This window comes from Colletes gigas, unplaced genomic scaffold, assembly GCF_013123115.1.
Source record: "Colletes gigas isolate AHSC1104 unplaced genomic scaffold, ASM1312311v1 Colletes_gigas_Sc00011, whole genome shotgun sequence".
Lineage (NCBI taxonomy): Eukaryota > Metazoa > Arthropoda > Insecta > Hymenoptera > Colletidae > Colletes > Colletes gigas.
In genome coordinates this window covers 2,833,829-2,858,175 of record NW_025106640.1, presented here as the reverse complement: position 1 = coordinate 2,858,175, position 24,347 = coordinate 2,833,829, and the positions used below count along the sequence as shown (strand labels likewise).

At 42.8% G+C, this 24,347-nt stretch overlaps 1 protein-coding gene across 2 annotated transcripts in view; it reads left to right on the top strand.

Moving 5' to 3' along the window:
- Positions 1 to 24,347, top strand: part of LOC122398463 (zinc finger protein 395) — a 113,231-nt gene that overhangs the window by 29,821 nt on the left and 59,063 nt on the right. For both annotated transcript variants that reach the window (XM_043398317.1, XM_043398316.1), the window contains exon 2: positions 16,635 to 16,795. In XM_043398317.1, the coding sequence (XP_043254252.1) occupies positions 16,635 to 16,795 (161 nt within the window). The remainder of the gene's footprint in view (positions 1 to 16,634; positions 16,796 to 24,347) is intronic.

The window sequence follows — 24,347 nt, the reverse complement described above, 5'->3', positions numbered from 1 at the left end:
CTAGAAAGATACAAATACAGGCTTTTCCGATTAAAACCGATGGAACTTTCGATCTCCATAGCCGCCATGTTTACTTAGTTGCTACTGCTATTCGCTACGTTACGAAGCAGGAGACACCGATAGATTCCCACACTAACGATTCTTCAGATCTTTCGTATACAACGGAGACGAAATTCGACACCAGTAGATATTTATACACAACGATATCGTTGAGCCTACGAGTCGCCTTTATCTTCTGCCCGTAGTCGACGACCGAAGAAGAAGGACAGCGTGCGAGAGCGAACGAGAAAAAAAGCATTGTCCCGTATCGTTTTTTAAACGTCTTTCACGCTTCACTGGCTCCAAGGGGGATCCCCCCTCGACTTTGGAGAAACAGAAACGCTCAACTTACAAGCTCGCGTCCCGGGGTTAATTTTAAGAATCGTCGCATACCTCGGTGTTACGAAACCTAACCTCAAAAACGCGCGCGAAAGAGCCGCGGTGCCTCGGTTCCGTTCAGCCAACGAAACGCTTTCCCTTTTCTTTTATCGGTTCTAGAAGTTTGCTGGCCTCGATTGATAACCACCACCGTGCCATTTTCACCCACGAAAGTGGAACGAGCTTCCGCGAGGTTCTTTCTACCGGTAAATAACGATCGTTATGCTAATCGTTGTCTGTGAAAAAAGGCAAAGGTTACCATTTCAAGGTTAAGCTCGACATTGAGCGACGCATAGGTAACGAGATTATCGGGAATGTCGTCGAGCTTCTGTCTTTCTGCCGCTGTTCGAGGACACCGGTCGACGAGGTTGCTACTCTTCCACGGTCCTTTCGACGGATTTTCGTGTTCTTCTGGTCGTTAACGGTAAGCCAGAGAAAACGGCCTCGACGACGGTTTCACGCGTTATTTTTTTTCCAGCCGTCATCGACGAAACGCGCCAACGCTCATTGGCATTAGGCGGCCCCCTAGTGAATTTTACGTGTCCCGTTACGCGGTCCGAATCTCGGCGCATTCTTCGATCGAGGTCATGGCTCCGTGAACGCGGCCAGTTTCTCGCTGGTCGTCACGGTTTATTCGCGACGATTTTCCAAATCGCGCGACCGCGCTCGAGCGCACTCCATCGGAAACCTTGCAAATCGTTGGACTATCGTCACTTCGCGAAGAGAAGTCGTACAATAATCTACCTGGGATTATTCCAAAGCCTGAACCTTCTACTTTTATATCCCTAACAAGTTGAATTGCCCCGAAGATTCGCAAGAAGCAACGGATTTACTTCGTGAACGAGCGAGGAATCCTTGGATCGAAATGTAGGTTATGTTTACAAACACGTTAGATCGAATGTAGGCTGACCGTAAGAAGTCACTTTTACCACATTATTTAACCGTTATACCGCCGTTTGTGAAAATGTGTCACAGGAAAGTTTCGATCGAATAACTCGTGATTTTTCGCCGCGTAAAGAGAGGTTATACTCGATCGACGATCTGGTCGGCCATCTTGATAACAGAAAGGACCGAAATATCGTTTCTACGGTTGTCATTATGTTTAATTGAAAAGAATTATGATACAAATTCGCTGCATTTAACGGTTTCCTTGGAAAAAAATCCCCCGTTTCATCTCCCATTGTCACGATCCGTGAAATCTGTTACGAAAGAGCGGGGTCTCGCGTTCATTAACGCGTTGCACATACGCGACTCGAAAGAGAGGCACACGAGTCCGCGACGTGCCGCGGAGAACAGGTGTACACCAATTCCAGGTTGACCTTTCGCGATTGCACGTGTGTTCGTGCAGGTGTTCAAACTATGCGCGATTATGAGTAACAGCCGCTGGCTGTACCTACGAATTCACGGTAATCGTTCTCATCGTACGAAACGATAATTATTTTCAAAGACCGCCGACGCGACTGGGAACTCGCGCGAGGGAAAATACGCCGGTCGCCCACGCACTGCAGAGTATATACCAATGACACAGCGAAACGCGTGGGATCATTGACGTATAGCCAACAGAATCAATAATCGAGTGACGCGATTTGCGCCAAGTGGTCTACGAACCGTCTGCTAGAAATCGTGGATGGGCGAAATCTCGAATAACACACAAACGATAGGGTAATTCCGGTTTCTTATTTCATCGATCTGCTCGAGTACTGTGTAATTTTAGTCAATATCGATTACAGTTCTGCAAATATATTTTCGTACAATGGTATTATATATTGACGTTCTAAAAAAAAACAGGCCATCCCACCAGGTATCATCCTATTTGAATTTGGTCTGGCAGTCAACCAGATTAAGTAATGTGATTGAGAATATTGTTTCCGATATTATTTGTTCTGGTGGGTTATCGGTACATTTGCCTCGGGACTCTACAATGGCGGAAGGTCTGATTCATGAAATTGTCATGTTCGGCGCGTGTACTTTGCTCGAAAGGTCCCTCCCATGAACGGTTGAATGGTCCGGCTAGAGGTACCGCTTTATTCGTCGGAGTGGAATGTACAGTTATCATTGTTTGATGGAATGCGGCCTTTCTTTCCTGCCTCACGGTGAGGCTGGCCATTGCAGCCACGACGATCTGGCCAAAACCCGGAAAGGCCTTGGCGCGCTCTTTCTCAATCAGCCTCAACGCTTCGACGGCCGTTATCACGTGCGCGTGACTTCGTCAGCAAGCCACGATCTATACGTGATTTTACCGTTTCAACGTGTCGTCGTCCATTCGTACTGGCTTTCGAAGACGATCCGTTCGATCGATTTCGTAGCAATAGCTCGGGACAGCTTTCTACACTGGCGTCGTAGGCGATCGCGGTTGCCCCAAAGACGTTTCCAGCCCGCAAATGAAATTGCGAATTCCGTTGTTCGATAAAACGTGTCCTGGTATGCGACTGTCGCGCGCAACCTTGCGGATTTCGAAACACACGAGGACCGGCCTTTTACGCGTCGCGGCGATATTTATGCAGCCAACGCGTGGCCGATCGTCGCGCTTTCTTTCTTTCCTGTTAATTGAATCGCTCGGGCGGACAGATTATATTACCCGTAGTTGTCCCGTTAGATGGCGCTCCGACATTTTTCTCCTACAAACGAATACTTCGAAACTCCATCATATTCGTCTCTTTCTTTCAGACGTATAAAAAATTAGGATGGGGACAAACAATAAATTTTAATATTTCAAACTCGCTCGATTACGTTGAAAACTGATATTTAACACTTCGAATATTATTATAAGGAATTATAAATGTAACCTCAACAAATGTAATAAGTAGACTGCGGATCTTTAAGCAAATTCATATTTTTATTAATAGAATTAATAAAATGGGAGCTTTGTAGATGATTGTCTCAACCCATAAATATAATAATTCGTATCTTACTTTAAGTATTTCTTATATTTTTGCATATTAAGTGCATTCTGTAGTTTCTTGAGAATTAAAATTCCCCATCAATGCATAAACACCCGCAGTCTAGTAATAAGTTGAATGTATGATGAAATGGTGACTGATACAGTAGTCACGTATACGTGACAGCGGCCGTCAAAGTGTTAAAAGTCGAAACAGTACATTTTCCACCATTTTTCGCCACGTTGTTCGACGTTTGTCGAGGATAGTCGTTCCGAGAATTTTTTTGGTCGTTGGTAGGGGTTTAATTCCTGCGATCCCCCTTGCTGTTGCCTACCGGATCGTTGTTACGACGGAATTTCGTTAACCGTTGCCAGCTGGCTACGGCTACCTGGCAGGTCGGAAAGAGAAATCGCCGCGTTTTTATCGCCCCGCGTCGCGTTCGCGAAATTGGGCGCAGCTCGCGGCGACGAAACTGTTTCTTCGGAATTCTATCTTTTGCTTCTCTCCCCCCTATCCCCCCTTGACGGATCGCCGCGTCCTCGATGCCGGATGTTGACGATGACGGTTGAAACCAGACGACGTTCACCAGAGGGGAGGGAATTACTTTCGTTGACGACGACGACGAGCAGGATACGCGGCGGTGGGAGGTTGCGAAATGCAATACCGGGTGAAAGTGCATTTGCTTCATTTCACAAGGTACTCTCGTATCGCGGACGCCGAATTGCTCGACGGCGAGGAGTTTCGCCGCTTCGAGCGTGTTGCAACGACAGAATCGCGTTTCGTTAGGCAACGAAATTTACTTATGCAACGAGAATCCGATACGGACGAGGTTAGATAAAAAATGAGCGACATTTTATTGAGATTACCGTTGTAGGAAGTAGTGGTAAATAAGATGGTAGAAAAGAAAAGGGGGGGGGGGAGAGGAGAAGAAGGGCAGGCCTTGCCTTAGGCGCTGGTGGAGCGCTTGTGAGAAAGCGTAGCCCTCTGCTGGCGAATACGGGAAGCGTCGTCACAGAATAATAGACGATGAATAGAAAAGACAAGCTTTGAATTTAATTTCCAACGAATTGCGCCGTAAATGCTTTTTCCGCGGAAGCCGGGATATCGTACGTTTCAACCCCCCCCCAATTTCGCAACGTTATATAGCTTATATTTTAAGTTGATCCACTTTAGGAACACGTTCTGAATTTCGCCACGATTCCTCCGACCATTTCTCGCGACGCGGAAGCAAATAGACAAACTATAAATACTCTATCCTGTTCCCTGATATAAACGGAACGGAATAGCGGTGTTTTGATCAAAATCTCCTTCAGAAATTCATTCCTCGACCCTTTAATAAAATCGATCCTTCCTTTTTGTTTCAGGTGAGTCAAGGAAATTTAACGTAGTCGAATCCGCAGCCAATTCGTCTAAAGAAATGTCTCATCACAGGTATTTATCATGATTATTAACCGGGTATAAAGTTACTTCAGAAATATACAGCATTTTTACTACTTAAAGATCACTATGTATTATTTCGTAATTTTCCCCGTCAGTCGTATTGCTTTAAAAGTCAAGATCGATCATCGCGTAATACGGGAAATAATGCATTTTCGAACATTTCGAAATTTAAAGTTGTCCTTTGGGGCCTCTCGCTTCATAAATATTTATTTCCTCGGTCGATTATCAAAAGTCATCCAAAACTGGTTTTTTTTTAATTTTTATTTGGCAAATTGAATCTTCCGATGGTCGATCGTGTACTTCGAAATAAATTTTTTACCTCGTTACGCATTTACAATTTTGTATACCCGCTTCGACATAACTATCTGGCCCGTGGCATTCGACCCAAAAAAAAAAAAAACGTAATTGCACCACGAGAGGTAAACGTTAGAATTCATTATCTCGTTCGCGTAACGTGAATCCGAATCTCGATTAAAGCGCAGCGGAATTCCAGAATCTCATCGCCGGGGCTCCTCCTCCGTTGACGGCCATTCCGCCTTCAATTAATTCCTTTCGTCGAATCGCGCGACCGCGTGACGTCACGAGCCACGAGCCACGAGTTTCGTGCTTCGTTATCTAACAATTGTTGCGCAACCGTGTTTTCAAACCACAACAACCGGCGGACGCGTACTTGCGTACGTACGCGGTAGTAGACGATCGTCGACGCAGAAGTTCGGTATTAGGACCGGGGAGGTCGATGACTCCCCGAAACTAATCGTCGTTCACGAACGATACGCCTAAAACCGCTTACGACTTCGACTGCTCCTCGAATTTCTCCCTGTTCGAATATTCAAACACCTACGCGGCTCACATATTTAGCGAACGTACACTCGATCGAACGTAGTAGTATTTTGTTCAATATTGTCTTTAATTAAACCTCAAATTAATGTATTCTATTTTTCTAGAATAGTAGGAGTTTAATAAAACTACGTTTGCTTTGGGCAATTACTTATTTGGTATAGATGTGAGTGTGTCAAAACAAATACATGTAGTTGTTTAGGAATTTATATACAAAATATTATTTCTTTTAATCGAGTGACGCCTGGTGTTCGAAACCCTGTCTATTCGAATATTTATGGAGGTCTTGACCATTAGGGCAGGGGTCGCCAACTTCTATATACTCATTCAAACATATTCAAACTTGTGTGCTAATAATTGATAACGAGGGAGGGGAAATCCTGACGACTTGTTTACCATTCCTGCATTAGAACACCCAAGTATAGTGTTGTGTATGTATGTTCAGAATTGTTGAAAATCATAAGCTGACGGGGCATCGATACTAATATTGACATGATTTATGTTCGTATATGTTGACCTCTGTCGTGACTTCCATACGTGGGAAATCGATGCAATTAAATTTCGATCCACGGGTCCTGGGTACTCTATATCGTTATGCAAAAGGGTTAAACGCGAGAGGGGACGATCGTCGAGCGGCGAAGGGGGCGACGGGTTGGAGGAATTCCTGAACGGAGGGAAGAAATTTGAAAGCTGCCGGTGAAAGTGCGCTCGAGTGCCAGCGCACGTGGCTCACGGCCAGGGAGCATGGCGACCTCGAGCCGTACACTTCCTCCTCGTTCGACTTCCCCCTCCCCTCGTTTTCCACGGATTTTCCTTCACCGCTGTGTTTACTGGCTTCCCCGTCCCCGGTACGCTTCTGTTTCCACTTGTGCCCTTAATCATACCCGCGACCCTGCGAGCACAGGCGGGTGACCTTTGAACGGTCTTCCTTCCTACTCGTGGCCTTTAAGCCGCGCTGCGAAGGTGAGAGAGTTCAACCGGGGGGGAAAAAAAGACTCGGTCTCGGGTCTCATCGATTTTCGATAGCGAAACACTCGGACCCTCGAGACGGGAAAAATTCGAAATTCGAATAATTAATCTTGTGCAGGATTTCTAGTTCCTAAATTTGCCCGTCTTATCTCGTTCATCCTCAAATTTATTTACTCGAGGGACATCAACTTTGGGGGTTTAGATTCAAAACGATTAGCCTTCTATAGAAGATCCGGGTACTTTTTTGACTCGATCTGTTCAAATAATTATTCTAAATATTACCCACAAGTTTTCAATTTGATCAAGCTCCAGCCAAGCATGTATTTTATTCGCAATTAGTCACTGTTTGTATGTGAGGCAAATGTCTCTGCAGAGTCGAAGATGTTTGTCCAAATGCAGACAAACTGGGCCCCAAAATCATAACACTTTACCAACCATATGCTTTTCCTTAGAAAGGCTAGAATCAAATAAATGAGAGATGACGATATCTGGGTCCAGAAAGACCCACCGACCAAAAGTTAAATATCGACGGGGCAAATTCTCTTGTTAGTTCTTGTGGTTACCGGAATTTCTTTTTTTTTCCTTATTTGCCCCGAAAGAATACGCGATGTCCCCGTTGAGAATCCCTGGACTAGGCTTCCTAATGTTTGATCAGACCCAGCCGGCCTTGACGGTTTCCCACACGTTCCGTGCCGCGTGAACTTCTTCGACCACGTGGAGGGGGACAGCCGTTATCGGGCCACGTTCTTTCGCAAGAACGCGGAATCGTGGATCGCCGCGGAAAATGGTGGTCGTGGTTTCTGGAGTGCTTGAGCGCCGTACGAGAGCAGCTCGCGAAAACAAAGTCGCCACAACGAGGTACAGCGATATCGGTGCACCGCGATCAAAACAAATATGTTAATTTTTATTTTCGAGCAACGCATATTTACACAAATTTACAAATTTATATCCGTAATCGTCTGGACGTCGTTACGACGGTGATGGAGATTAAATTTTTATTCGAACGACGATGTTCGCCCGCCACTGACGCAAGAAACTGAGAGCCAAATACGTGACCCCCTTTATTAGTAACGGAATTCGAGGCGAGTTTATCGAAACGCGGAACTGAAATTGCCGCGTTTGCTCGACTTGCACAGCCGATGACAATGACTCGCGCCCATTGTGGGGCATATGGCTCGTTTCACGCGTTACTGCAACGGCGGAACATAAGTGCACGGAATCGCCGTGCCACCGATTGCACGATAGAGCGGCTGAAACCTTCCGAAAATAAAATTATTAACTCTAAGGAGAAGTTCCGTCATTCTTCATTTAAAGAAAACAAAAATGATCCTTTTTACTTCTCAATTAAAATTCATTTCGAAATATAGTTTCCCTCGGTTGAGACTGTTCGCCATCGTTTCGAGTAAAATTCGTTCGAATTCGAGCTGCCGCGCGTTTCGTGCGATCACCGAACCACGCGTTTCCTGCTCCACTAACACAATTTTTTCTCCCCTCGACGATTTTCTCGAAGATTTACTTTCTTCGTTGATCTCGATCGCGAGCGGTACGACGCGCCATCTACTGCGCAGAATACATTTCTTGCGTCTTCGCCGCGGTGTCTCCGATTTCCACTAACTCGATAAAAACAAACGGTGGTCACGTTTCCGCATAATCGACGAGCATGAATCGAACATCAGGAAGAAAAAGTGTATTGAATATTTAACTACGCAAATGCGAAATCTACGCCTTTTTTAACGACACGTGACAACGATAATGCTATTTGACTAGGTGATCCTCTAATTCCTTGGCTCGAACAAATTAGGGAATCAGATACTCGAATAGAAGACGAATCAAAATATCAGACACGAAGGAAACGCCGTGTGCTTAACAAGGTGATATTTTCATCGTATGCCCAACTCGTAAGACGTTGGCTACCTCATAGAGGAATCGATTGTTTGCACAGGTGGTGTTATTACGTTAAGTGTTTTATACCGAGCATTCGAATGGTTCGACGAGCGTATTGTCGCACCGGGAACATTATAGACACGCCTTTGACGTAAAAGGATACGTCACGAGACCGAGGAAACGTTTTTAAAGGCTGATTTCTTTATCTGTGACACGATGGAGCGGTTCCATTCACAACAATGCTCGTAAAAGCGTCGATTAAAAGTACACGCGATAAGGAATGGAGGAAAAGAGGAGTTATTTTTGGGTAACACGTGGCGCATAAATGGGGGAGTGTTGCCATAACCCTTTCACTCCTACTCTAACCATATGGCTACATATCTACAATCATCGAGTGAAATATCACTGTCGTCTATATTTTCAAATCCAGGAATTTTCAGTCAAACTTCTTTCCAATTTTCAAATCATTCATGTTTATATTAGACTCTCAGTTCGATCGAACACCGTTTAGACGAATATAATTATTCCACGTTCGTAAGAAAAACACAATGATTGCGCGGTATGTTACGGTACGTATGTAGAGAAACTCGTTGCACATGCGAAACATGCGAAAGAAAGTCCGGGGCTGCGAGTCGAGCGTTTTAAAAGATACCCTAGAATGTCTTACAAATAAATAAAACACATTTTCGTGAGTTATTCGCCCATATTGAGTCAATGAAGTTTTCATTGTTATAATACAAAAATCTATGCTAGATGAATCGATGCAACGTAATAACATTTTTACAAGATTGCAAATAGAGTCTCTGGTTTCGGATCAAGAATTTTATTTTACTTTGCTTCCGTTTGCCCGAAAGAATTCGAAAGGTTTTGGGCAGACCTTTCGTTCCTCGCGGCGTCCGTTCGTCGACGGAACCCACCTTGCGATTCGTGTGTTATTATCGCCGAGTCATAATTGAAGGCCTCGTCGAATTAACGGTAGTCGTATGTGCGTGAACGCGGGGAATTTCGATCTCGCTTAGCCGGGTAGCCCCGTAGCGTGCCGGGACTCTCTCGTGTATTTACATGCCGAATTCAGTGGCGCGTGATTCCTATCTCGTTCGGGCGGCATTCATCGGGTGGATTAAAATTATATAAGAGCCGGTCCCATTTTACGCCTCCTCCAACGGCGTCGACGCGTCCCAACCGGGTGAAGGACCCAAAGAACGAAAATCGAAATAGAGTTTTACGACCGCCGCCACGGGACGAGCGTGACTCCGAGATTAGACGGGTAAATTGATAAAGTAGACAGGAACCGAGACAAATTGTACAAATCGTGCGTGTCTCTGCGAGCAAAGAAGACTTCTTTGTCGCGAAAGATTCGAGTAATCAAAATATAAACCCTTACAATGCGAACCATAGAACTTACGGCCGCCATATTGGTTATTCTATTTCAGTCACGTGACATTCAGTGATTCGATTTTTGGATTCGTAAACCAACTTCAATTTTTGAACCGATATTTAAGCGAACAAAGGCTGAATCTAGTTTTAGAATGAACGTGAAAATTAAGTTTGGAATCTGATCGAGCCTTTCCAACATGGCGTCCAGGGACCCGCGCGCCTTCTATCCTTGCTTTCTCACAGTCCTGTACAAACGCTACGAAGCGCGGTGTTTCTTTGAGAAGCTTCGAGCGGAAAGAGGGGACTGAATAAAATCAAAATGAAATTCTTCGTCAGTGTGTAAACAGCGTGCAGCTTTCTCACGTTTTCAGGTTGTACGTTCCAAATAGCACGTGGCAACAACAGGTTATGCGCAGTTAAGTGAATATCGTGTGGGAACAGGAAGGTGCAAGAGTGATTGTTTTTCACTTTGCTCACCCTTAACTCGTAAATAAATCTTCTGACGCAACCCTTACTATTTGAAATCCTAGATTGCTATTTGTTGCAATTGTTGCTCCCCTGTAGCAACAGTTTAGCGATTTCTCCGTTTTGCCAGACCTCTCGCAGACTTTCTGAACGATTTTCTGAATAATTACACCGGAAATAGACAGCCGTTTGGAGAAGATTAGAATGAAACGTATAAATTAGGTGATTTGCGCTTCCTGTGATACTCCGAGGCGTGTTTATTACAACTTTCTCATCACATGTCGATTAAATAACTATTGTTTCCTGATTCTTTGCGCACATTTTCTTAGTTATAATATAATTTTAGGTACAGTAACGATATTTCGTCTTTAATTTTGTCTTTGGATCATCCTACGCTACCGCGGCGCTGTTCCTCTCATTTTAACGAATTATATACTATTTTACTAACAAGCCTTTCTTTCACACCGGAAGTGGATGGTTTGTTACGAGATGTACTATATTTAACTCTTGCATGGAATATGCCAGTCAGTCGCGCGATAGCAATACTTCTCTAATTGTTAGGACACACTACTAACGCAACAATTTTATTTTATTTTTCACGAGTTTTTATTTCTTTTATTCCCAATTCATTAGAGTTTATCAAACGCTTATTAACGTTTGAGATTCGTTCATGGAAAAATATGCGAAAGCATAAAACCCTGAAAAAAATTTTAATGGGAGATTCTAGAGACCAAAATAAGACGAAAATCAAGAATATCAATTTGTTGATTGGGGCTTCGTTGAAAAGTTATTAACAATTGAATTAAACAATTTCAAATCGTTGTGGAAAAATTATTTTTAGTTGCAGGGATCAATTACAGTTATTTTTGGTGAATAGACATACCCCCGAAATCCTGCCCACTTTCGAGAAAAAAATTCGGGTAAGTGTTGAAATTCGGTGAAAAAAAAATTTTTCAAATCGTTCTAAAAAAATTATTTTTAGTTGCGGGGGTCAATTACACTAATCTTAGGTGAATAGACATACCCCCGAAATCTTGCGCATTTTCGAGAAAAAAATTCAGTACTGGTGAAACTTTAAACATTAATAACTTTTTATCGAAGCTTCAGTCAACAAATTGGTATTCTTGATTTTCGTCTTATTTTGGTCTCTAGAATCTCCCATTAAAATTTTTCCCAGGCTTGCCCTAACACCCTGTATAACAATTTTCAATAACTTCGATTTGTTTATTCATATATTTTATTCAACGTACCTGAGCAAACAGGACAATTTTTTAACTCTAATTCCATTCCATTCGACTTAATTCGATCGTAAAATATAAAATCAATCCCATAGAGTGTATCGCGATAGTGATTCGTAAATCAAAAACAATTAGAAACATTATGTAAACTGAGCGTGACGCTGTGCTTTGCGTATCGTTTAGATTAGCTTGTGAAAATGTAGTAACGAGTGTCACGATTAATGTGTGTAGGTCGTGTAGATATTCAGAGAAAACATCTATGCAGGCAAATAACTATAATCGAGCAAAATTTAACTCGAATAATAGATAACCGATAAAACCATAGCAATTTATTGGCTTCGTTCGTTCGAACTTTTTATCCGTTCGTTGTGAAACCGTGGCAAACATAATCGCCAGATGAACGCGTAAAATTTAGAGTCTCGAATTAGGTAATTTAGAATCGTAATTTGGAAATATATTTCTTTCGTCTACCTACAAATGTTTAAACAGCAAGATAAGATAATAACTTTCATGGCTTTGAGATTCAGGTTTCGCTAATACAAGTTTACTCATTATTGGAACATGGTTTAATCACGAAGATTCGTACCAACAAATGATTCTCCCCTTAAGAGTGATTTATTCCGTCGATTCTATAATTCTTATTCTTCCGTTCTCCCGAGTAAAGGATTTCCAAATCCACGTTGTACAATATTCTCGCCATCGTTAGTTTTAGCGGAACTAGTAACGCTTTCCACGAAAACGTTCGAGTTATTCAGTGACGTAAGTTGGAAAGACGTCGGTGGATAAGCAAGATCGAGGGTTAACGCGTTTGATCCTCGGTTTTGCCGGTTGTTGCGTAGCGTTTCTTGCCGCGGGAACATAAATTAATAGCATTAACCTTGATCGGGGGAATTGGATTTCGTATCGATAGGTGCATTAACCGGTTAATGGCACAATAAACACCGCGTATACACAAATACAGGAAATTAATATCCGCGCTGGCGGTGTGGCCGTATTCATATCGCGGCTTCTTTAAAATTCATAGCGGACACTATCGCCGCGTGGGTCTGATTATAAATCGTTAACTGGATCATTCGATCGTTCAAGGAAGATCCTACGAACGTCGACGACTCTTCTCGTAGTTCGATTTCCTCCCTGTAACTGTACCTTGTTTACTACGATAATTCGCTGGACGAAACTGGGTTTCGTTTCTTTATTCATTATACAGGGTGTTACGTTTATCAGAAAAGTGTTCTTAAAAAAATGTTGCTTCGTTTAAAGGGGCAAATTATACAGTATAAATAATACAAGGTCAATTTTGTTTAAATAAAGCCATATATTTTTTTGTTAATAATATGATAGCGTTTATCGAGACAAATTCAACGATCTACTGCGTACAACCATCGAAACTAGAACGTTTCAAATGTTATAGTTTCTCCCGCGCCAGGGTTCCTCGAATTTCGAATTTTTCCCGCGCCGTTCGAAAGCTGCGTGCTCGAGGAATAAAGAAAACAGCTCAGTGTCGCGACGATTAGTATTTACCGTAGAAATTGGTCCGGTATTCGTGGTCGTGGTACTTTTCAAAGTCCGTTCTGCCCAACCCTGCTCGTAACTCGACCGTTCTCTCGTAAACATGGCCGTCACGCCGGCTCGGCGTAGTACACGCCGCGCAATTACGTCCTACGGTCGCGTTTAATCGAACACGTGTACCGCGTTACAGCGAATGAATTCGATCTACCGTGTGTGCACGAGCGTGCTCGCATGCTGGAGGACCCGGAACGCTTTTTTTCCCCCGGCGAGTTGGAATGGCGACGGCGGCGGCGCGTTAGGCACGCCGGACGCGCTCGTGCACGTGCAAATCACCGGCCAGGGGAACGATAATGCGAATATAATGACGACGTTGCCACGGGTAAACAGTTTTCCGACTTGGTTCCGATCGTTTTCACGCGTCCTGCACGGAATTCAGCCGCGTTACGATACCGTTCGAATACAGTAGTCCCTCGCTAAGGTTCGCTACCCTTTACCCTCCATATCGTTCGCAAACCCATCCCCAACAGTTCCATGAAACTCTATCGACAGGATAATCTCAATCAATGAATACACAGGTGTAAACAAACTCCCTAGAAAATGTGAAAAAAGAAGTTAAAAAATAAGAATAGACGAGGATGGAATGGAAAAATGAGACACGAAAGAATAGACTGTGTTATGAGGCGTAATGTTATTATCAAAGCAGCCTCTGGTATATTAACGTTGAGCTGCCAAACGAGAATAGAGCAATTTGTAAAAAAATTTGTTATTAAAAAATTAAATTAAAAAATATCAAATTGTTCTGATAAAATTATTTTTAGTTACTACATTTTTGGTGATTAGACGTATCCTCGAAATCCTAACCAGTTTCGAGAAAAAAATTCAAGAAATGGATAAATTTTTCGACAAAATTAAATCATTTCAATTTCTTCTAAAAAATTATTTTTAGTTGCAGGGGTCAATTACAATCATTTTTGGTCAGTAGACATACCCTCGAAATCCTAACCAGTTTCGAGTAAAAAATTCGAGTAGATGAACAAGTTGGGCGACAAAATTAAAAAATTTCAAATCGTTCTAAAAAAATTATTTTTAGCTGCAGGGGTCAATTCCAATCATTTTTGGTCAGTAGACATACCTTCGAAATCTTAACCAGTTTCGAGAAAAAAATTCAAGAAATGGATAAATTTTTCAATAGAATTAATACATTTCAAATTCTTCTAAAAAAATTATTTTTAGTTGCAGGGGTCAATTACAATCATTTTTGGTGAATAGACATATCCTCGAAATCCTATCCATTTTCTAGAAAAAAAATCAGGAAGGTGGTCTTTATCGGCGGAATTAAAAAATTTCAAATCGTTCTAAAAAAATTATTTTCCGTTCCAGGGGTTAATCGCAATCATTTTTGGTGAATGCACATATCCCCGAATTCCTACGCACTTTCGAGAAAAAAATTCTTTGGTAATAATATCCCATTAATCTCTTTGCCCTTCTATCTTCTAAGCATCGATACACTTCCTACATGCCAGCTGCGCAAAGATCGTCGTTTCCCTAGCGATCCTTCGCGAGTATCCATCGCGTCTAACAGTATCCGTGTTTTTCATCCGACGGGTTTCCCCATCCCACCCAGTGGAAAAAGGAAACAGTCGATTTTTCCGCTGCGATCTCGTTCTCTGTTCGCCAGGGTCGACGGTATCTCCCCGTGTACACCTGTTATTACGATACTTAATAGTAATCAATTAACTCGTTTCCCAACCGTTTAATGCAGCGATTAGAATTTGCAATCTGCACGCTCCAGTTCACGACGATGTTGGCGTATCGTAAAAGCCTGGGATTCAAAGTGGACCGTCGCTCGTGGTCGGTCCTTTCCCCCGCCATTGCCGATCGCCTCCGGCTAGAATTCGCGGCCGCGAACTCGTACGCGTTTCTCGCGGTTTCTCATTATTGCCAATAACTCGTTCTCTTTTTTCCTCCCTTTTCGTTTCGTCGAGCGCGATACGAATCGAAATCGCCGTCTAGCAATTATTTAAATGACACCCGGTACGCGTCTGTTTCGTTTCAGACACCTGGTGCACTCGCCCCTTCGCGTTTAGCTCGCTGATTTTGTCAAGCAGATTCGACCCCACGTTATGTTATCCGCGAAACTCGCAACGAGGAATATGGAATTGTTATGCTGTTTTTCTTCGTCGAATTTTATTACTCGTTATTATATAAAATTATGAGATCTGTGGTTCTCTGAATCTATTAGTGTATTTAATAATGGCAATATACCGTCGAGTTCGATCAGTATCTGCATTAGCTTTCGAGACATTTGATTCCTTGAACTCCTTAAAAAATGCCTTTTTTTTAAATTGGTCCTGTTACTATTAGAAACGAGAAAATATGTGTTGTAAATGATCGTTTCGATAAAAATTTCGGTTTGTAAGTAGTATTAATGTAATCGTGCTTGTAATTGCGAGTAATTTATCGATGGTTGGCCCACGTAGGGATCGAGGAAAGACACGGAGCAGGTAATATTACAAATGTACCAGGATCGCGTGCTGACGCAATCCGGCTCGCGGATAACGTGTCCCGGTGCACGCTCCTTGCTCAGGAATCCCGTTCGCGGGCTGAGTAATTACGAGGAAGTAATCACTGACACCGCAATTGCGTTCGCGCGATCCAGGGGAAAGTGCGCGCGAACCACGCGGCCGTTCAAAATTTCGCGCTTTCACCGGCCAGCGAGATGAATCGAACCGCGAGTCGACTATTTTTCGGCTCGTTGTTTCAAAGGGGGAAACAAGAATTTTTTGGGCCCAACTGTGAAACTTTTTCCGATAAACGTTCAATGTATTCGAAAGTACATTTCCTGAACCACTTCTTGTAAAAATTTCGTGTAAAAATATTAATTATTCTAGATGTAATAGGAACCGGTTTGAGAAGCCTTCAAAAGTTTGTTAGAAACTGGCGGACGTGTGATTTTTCACTGCATGTCGCGAGACAAGAAATCATGCAATTTTCTTGAACTATAAGACAGTAGCTAGGGTTGCACGTACGGATTTTTTAAAGTAATTATTTATTATAAAATGGTGGAGAAATCTTAAAAAATCGTGACAGGATCAATAGTTTTTTTAACATCACGTCGAAACTAATTATTCGATCGAAAATTCCGTACACGCAGCTGAAGGGGGTAGTATCAGGAACCACCGTAAAAAATTTTAAGTAAATCGGTTGAAAATTGACTGAGCTATTGAGCCGCCCAGTTTGAAAAATTATTTGAAATTAAATCGTACGCCAAGGGGTTAAATTGTTAATTGGGGAAAAAATTCCCGAAGAACAGGGGTGGATTCGAGGGGGTGGTCGATAAAAATTCTTTCTTTCAGCATGCACTTGTAAATAAATAATTGGTTCAAGATTGAAAGGATCGACGAATAAATTCTGAATAAAGGTCGTTTAATGTGACGATTTAATTTCGAATCGTGAAAATTTATCGTGGATTCATCCCTGTCGGGGGATCCTTTTTGTAGCTAGAAAGTAGTCCCGGGGAGTATTGCGGTTCCGTAATGGGTAATTTTACGATGGAAACCGAAACTGAAATTTTGGGTGTGACACTCGATCTCACGCGAACATGTTCATCCTGTTGCAGACGTTGAGCTTGACCAAACGTATAGACGAGGTCAGGTTGCTCGAGTCACGTAAGAGCGCTCGGCTGGCTGATCAGGATACAGATTTCGCTAGGCTCGCCGATATGGCTGGTGACCGCAAACGGGCCTCTTCCCACTCCATCGACGTGCCACACGTGATCGGGTAAGTCTCTTCGCCTCTTTTTTTCGCATGCATTTTACGCTATTACGTCAATACGTATCATTAACCCGGCGACAACGTAAGCGAACGTAATATTTTAAAGTCATTTTCTTTTTTTCCCACGTACAACATGCATTTGCGTCTGCTGAATACTCATGAGCTTAGAAATTTATCGGAATCTGCTTCGTGAAAGATCACCAGACGAATCCGAAAACCCCTTCGTGCCCATTGATCGTAGATAATTTATAATTTATATTTTTATTGTAATATTAACAGTGCATTAAATAACCTCAAAGCAAAAAGAAAGAAAAGAAAAAAAAAAAAAAGAAGAAAATAATTATCGAATTAATTTATATTTTTATTGTAACATTAACAGTGCATTGAATGACTCCAAAGCAAATAAAGTTTATTTCAACGTTTAAAAAGAAGAAAATAATTATCGAATTAATTTATATTTTTATTGTAATATTAACAGTGCATTGAATGACCTCAAAGCAAATGAAGTTTATTTCAACGTTTAAAAAGAAGAAAATAATTATCGAATTAATTTATATTTTTATTGTAATATTAGCAGTGCATTGAATGACTCCAAAGCAAATAGTTTATTTCAACGTTGAAAAAGAAGAAAATAATTTTCGAAATAATTTATATTTTTATTGTAATATTAACAGTGCATTGAATCACTCCAAAGCAAATAACGTTGAAATTTTTGAAAAAAAAAAAAAATAATGTTCACGGTCTAGATGTAAGGACGAAGGGGTCAAGGTCCTGGATCCGCGATTTTATCAAAATTCGAGCGTAGTTCAAACACAGAGTGTACACCACTCAGTCCTTTTACGAAACCAAATTCGATCAAAGAAATTGACACTTGAACTATCATCATAGGTATCGTATCGTCCCGAAGAATCCGTCCCAAAACGTCCTTCAAAATCCTGCATGCAGTTACCGTTTCCACACCGCGAAAAAAATCGTTCGGAAGATCGAACACGTGAGTATACTCCCCTTGGAAAAATATTCTACTGGAAATCCAACTTCTTCCATCTTCTCAGGACAATCGACTTTTCTCTTTCATTAGATCACATTTTTTTTCGTGGAGTATGTTTTTCTTACGTCGATTTAATTATAATTGACCCTTTTGGGCACGTTGCTCTTTATCGAAAATAAGATTAAAGTAAAAAATAACAGCGTGCACGTCGGGGATCTTCTGAAACGATCTCGTAAAATTGATATACACCGACCGTCCGCGATTTCAGCATCCCTTTGAGAAATTCTTTTCACGCTCGAACCCTTCCACGCTAGATTTAGCATCGACACGTGTCTCAGACCCGGTCACACTCGCAAGAACAGTGTATCTTAATTGTTTTAACGCTAGAATTGCCGACAATTATGGTGTATTTATTTGTATCAATAGAAAACTAGAAAATGGGGTAAATTTGCAAAAATTTTCATTAGAAATTACGTTACGAATGGGTCATTTTGATCAGTTCGGTAGTTCTAGTGTTAAGTGGCTTCCCTAGTATTAAACAAAAAAAAAAAAAGTAATTGTCAATTTTGAAAAGGGAAACAATTAGATCTATTGATCGAAGCGGTGTTTAAAGGAAGATTCTTAGTATTTTGGTATAGAACGCTCGAAATCGATAGAATTCTTGAAAGATCGTGGAAGAGTCGAGGATAGCAGAGCATCGACTGCAAAAAGCGAACGCATCGTAGCGGGTTTCGTCGGTCCCGTGGTCGTTCGTGGGGGGACAGAAGTTACAAAGCCCAAAAAATCGAAGGTATCCCTCGGAGTTTGGAAAAGGTTGCACCCACACGTTGCACCGTGCGAGCGTTAAAAGGCGTCTGGTTGCCGCCGATCGTTAGACCGTGAATGTACCCTCGCCGGACACCTGTCCCTCGCCCTCACAGTCGCACGCAGCCCGTCGAAATGCTTTTCTCTCGCCCTCGTTAAACGTCGTGGAATCCGATCCAACTGTCGCGATTGAGGGCCCCCGGGGGGAGAATTTCGTGGGACCCCGAATCGATCCTGAATCGAGGAAGACACGGTGCTTTGACCCCCGAGGGCCCCGGTAGCCGCTCGTATCCCCACGCAGGTGAATCGCGACGAGCCAGACGAAAGGGAAGCACATTACACGCGCGGAACAAAAATAACAGAGAGAAACTTCTCCTGGATTTATTAAAAAATATTTTAATAGAAAGATCATAACAGCGTGAAATAAAATTTTATCAATCCCAGGACGTAGCAGTGTATAGACACTCGGCTGAATTATTATCGAGTTTACCATTTTTTAAATTCACGTTGCAATAAATTTAATCTCAGTACGGAAAAATTGAACACGATGTTGGAGATAATTTTTCGTACGAAAAGGTTGCTTGTCCTCCTGAACGGGAGGCTTAATAGGTTAACGACCCCTCGGACGTGATACAAAAATAGTCGGCGTTCGTGGGTCGAGGAACATCCTCTGCCCACATCGTCGCTGAAATCTGACGGAAACGTATCGCGGCAGCTGCGAGCAGAACGTCCCCTAACATGGAATCAGACACCCCAAAAGAGTGGCTCGCCCCCATCGGTACGACGAGAAAAAAAGAAGGGAAAAAACCGAGACTCTCGGAATAGGAAGCAAAAGAACGTTTCGACGTTGGCTCTGGCCGACGCGGAGGTCTTCAAACTCACGTTTTCCACCCACCTGCGACTCGAGATTCCAATCTTTTTGGGCAGGGTCTTCTTCTACTCTCCGTCTCTCCTTCTACGTTCCCTCTCTCTTTCTCTCTGCCTTTTCCTCCTCCCATGATCGTTTCTGCGCCGCGAGAAGGGTGGAACGGTTGTTTCATGACCGACGACCGATGCCAACGACCTCCTCTCTCGACTTTTTGGCCCCCCTTCCCCTCCCGCCGAAGTCGTGCACGACCGGAGCCTCCGAGGATCCTCTCACAAAGGACGACTGCGAAGGCTGTGGGACGAGGTGGAAGGTGGGGGGGAATCCTCCGCGACGTCCGGTGGCCGCGCCTGGGGGACGAAGTCACGCAGGTAGATGGCCTGTGTTGTCGGTGTTTTCGGTCGTGGCTGCACCTGGCCCAGGCACGACCTGCCCCACGTGAAAGGAAAGGTCACAAAAGAGAAATCGAGTGCCTTTCGAATCTCAATGGTATCGATGACGAAAGCATATGCGGCCCGGTTACCATTTAACGAGACCTTGCACCGCGGCCAAGGATATCGCGTGAAATTTATCACGGTGACTTGGGGGTCGAGATCCTCCCGATAACTGCTTGGTTCTTCCTTGTTTCTCGTCGAATTCGCATCCAAAACTTTGGGACTTTGCAACAATCTTGCGGGCCTTATAATTACATGCATTTGTGGGGTTCAGTGGACGGGATGGAAAAGGAAAGGAGAGGACGGGATATATGCAAACGGAAGGTCGGTGGAGCGCTTGCGAGAGAGGCAAGAGCGTAGCCCTCTAGTGGCGGGTACGGGAGGCGATGGCCCCCACACTAGAATTAATTTTCAATTGACTTGTTTTGTTTGGGATTTTGTGATTTTTAGCAAGTAAATATTGACTCCCCGATTGAAAACGGCTACTTTGATAATTTAAAAATCTACTATTAAATTGGCCACCCACTTCAACAAGCTAAATAAGATGGACTCGACACGACGAAGGTCCTTGTTATGCTTCCATAGTCTTGACTTGCTTTAAACAGTATCAGATGGCACTCGTTAGCCAGGCTATACACCTAGCTGATAATCTAATCGCCTGGTTTCATCCCTGCCACTACCCCCTATTAAACTTGTTGAGCTATGTCAAACGATATTATATTCTATTATATAGAATTCTCAGACGACACTAAGAATTCTTTCTTGTTCTTAAAAACGCAACGTGGCTCACTCGATGTTAGAAGACGAATATCACTGACTCATCCGTCCGTAGTCGTTCCTTGGCCATGTTTCTTTTTGCTCGAACGGGCCCCGTTTCGTTCGTTTAGTCTTTTACACGCAACCGTGCACGCGAGGAGAGGCTACGTGAGTGGCTGCACGTATACACGAAGTTTTGGGCCCTATTCAGAGACAAGATTATAAATATATAAATGCAACAATTTTTATTTTTATTTTCATTTAATTCACGAATTAATCCGTTATTTTGAATCGCTATTCGGAAAGAAAATGTGCTCATATTGGCTGTAAGCACTTTTCTCGCGTAACAAGGCTGCCAACGATCCTCTTTGGGTCGTAACTTCTCCTTGTTTTCTCCTTGATATCGTCCTCGACCATATGCGCCTAGTTTGCAACTGCTCCTCGAACGACGACGGAGGTGAGCTTCGTTTTAATTACGTTTCAGATAAAGCGGATCGTTGCTTGGTTCTTCCTCGATAGCAGCGGCTTGTCATCGTCGACCTAAAGCTTATTAAAATCATAATGGCATCGTGATATCTCAGCGTTTTCACGACGGGGCCCTTATTTTCTCGTCTCACGCCTAACAACGTTTTCGAAGATTAAACAAAAAAAGAATATTAAAAAAATCACAATTCCACACTGCTCAAAATTTTTTTGATTCCAATAGAAATTTTTAAAAATGTAGAAAAAGTTGTTGTAAAGAGGACTATTTTTTAGTCAAAATTTCGCTTCGATATCTTTCACGGTTAAAAAGTTACGCGAAAGCATCGTTAAAGTCTCGAATCCACCGAGGGGCATGGCGATGCGTGGGAACTGTTTAGTCTACCATAGTTATGGTAGACTGCGTTTAGGTTTTGTAACAGCATTTTTAGCTGCACCTACGTGGGCATAATTTATGGACGTGAAACATTCAACGGTATAAAATTTCGAATACGCGTGAATGTAATTTCGTTAAGGATCTTGGGTCAACAATGTTCTCCCAGCGATCGAACAAAATGACTTTAACGGGTACGTTTGGTGGCGTTTGGTCTTGAAAAATTCATTTGGACCGGTCTATTTTAATACGAGAGAAATAATCCATACCGCGGACGGGTCGAGGGCTGAACGGATGCGTACGAAGTAGCATCGAACTTGACTCTGTTCGTCGGCGAACAGGAAAACCGTGTCGTTGGTGGAACAATCCGAAACACGGGCGTAACAACTGAAAGTTTCTGCTGCGGCAACGGGTGCAGTGAGTCAGTAGGTTAGCTTACGTAATTTCGGCCGGCAATCTCTGCGGCGAGGAGGTGGCTTTACGGAATTAGGTCGATCAATACCGCGACGGTTATATGGGTCAGGTGCACTACCACGTTCTGTATATGCTCCCCTTCCCGGTATCCAGCAACCCCCGGAACACCCATTCCCCAGGACACGACGTCCTGTTTCGATTCCAACTACCGTGCGAGAGCTCCCTTCGACCCGTTCGTTTGTCGCCCTTTAACGCGTTAATTAAGCCCAATAAACGTCCATCTTGATAACACTCGTCCACTGGAACTACAAATTGGGTGGTCGACACCCGGAATACTGATCATAACTCTGCTTCATTCGCCGTAGCGCCAAGCAAAGCATGCACCCTCTTGCTAAAAATTATTTTTTTAATATCACAGATAAACAGTCATTGACCTTATTTTAAAAGGAATATTTCAAAAACATATTTTATAACATTATAGCCGCTCAAATTCCTTGTACTGTTTTGCTTTGGATGCAATTGTTAATTTTAATTTTAATGCATTTGATACTATCATTGACACATATAATTCTCAGACTAATTTATATAGGGAATAATGAAAAGGTTAAGATTAAAAATATTTAAAATCTCTAATTTTTTAGAGACTGTTCATGTTGATTTTATTTTCAAAATTGTTAAATTGAAATTAATATTTCATGAGGGGCCGATCACTGTACTGTTCACCCCTGTAGCGTCTTCTAAGAAAGTTATCTTGTCGAGTCTTCTTATTGCGCCCGGGAGTTGCGTTCGAAATCTCTTAACGAAGCCCTTGATGCCCTTTGTCTATTAAGATAAGGGGTTCGAAGCTACGTTAATGGAAAATAAATGCGTCTCGAGGCTCCGGTGGCCGGCTTGGACCAGTAATAAATTGCTTGTTAACACCAATGTGCGTTAGCCCGCACGAAGACACGGTTCGAAGTTGTTTTGGCTTCCCCATTTAATTCGTAATATCTGAGAGAATTAGAATGCCACGTGCCAGATTTTTAGCGAAACGAATAAACTTCGATTATAATTTCAATCTGAAAAAGAAGAATAATTTGATAAACGATTAAGGTGTCCAAGTGGGATTGTAAACGAAGGACTTTCACTCGTGGAATACCAAATAAGTAGGACAAATTGTGATGTACGGTTTAGAGACGTTTGAGGACGTTCGGTAGAGGCGGGGGAACTGGTGATTATAGTTCGTATCCATGAAATTCCTATTCCCACAAAGGGGCTTATATGGGCCTGGTGGCTCGCGAGGATCCTCGTTACTACGGTTAACTGACCTAGAACAATCCATAGTCGATGGAGTACATACGTCGATTGTCTCCGCGGTTCTAAACGGAGTTGCGCAAGGCTGGCCCAGCCAGGACGAGGCTGCGACGAGAAAACGTTGGAACACGGTACGCCGCTGTCCCGGTATTGCAAACCTAAACACACGCGAGCCAAGGTCTCGAGCGACAAAATATGCCAACGAGTCGCGCGATCTTGACCTACAGCCGCAGACTGGCAGATGTCATTTTTGTCTCGCGAAACTTTCTGCCTTGGCTCGCGTCTTCTTGCACAAGTAGGACAGACTTCCCGAGACTCGGTCGAAATTTAAACGATTCGCGAATCAACCCGCTCGAAACGAACCTATTATCGTCAAATCGCTAATTTAATCTTTTCACGCAGCGAGTAGTTTAAAAATATAGTATCGAGTCGCGTAAAAATATTAAATACTGTCAATTTTATATAGAATTTACTTGGTCTATGATCTCCTCTCTAAAACTACCCGCATTATTTATTTTCCATCGAGAGAATTTTTCGAGGTTCATCGAGAGCGCCCACATCCTCTGTATAGGTTTGTTACAAATCTATTATGTGTTTTTACGTCGCGTAATTACCATCCATTACGACTGCACCGTGTCAAGCAGTGTGAAAGGGCAAGGTTGAGCAAACGAGGCTGTTTTACAACATAGCCCAACTTTTTACCAGCGTGAAATATCGCCTACCTTTTGCGGCGACTGACGGAACTCGTACTCCCTTTCAACGTTTCTTCGTTTACTGAGACAACATCAGCGACAATTGGAATGATGTACGACGGAGTCGGCGTAACGCGCGTGGCGTCTTTGAATGCCTCGTGTGCCTCTCGACGCTTGTAAATTACACTTACGATTGTGTGCACTATAAATACTACCACCAACGGGACACCACGCGATAAAATAGCTGTTTAGTTGCTTCTCGTTTGTTAATCGTACGAGATTGGTTGTGTATCAGGATCCTCGGAAGTGCTGCTGCAACGAGATTAGTTAATAATGGGGGGAGGATATTTAAGATACTCGAGTTTATATAAATATTCTTTTATTTCATTTACACTGTTATTACGCAAAGTTTAACAGAATTATACGAAGCTTACAAAGAGGCGAGGCTGAATAGTTTTT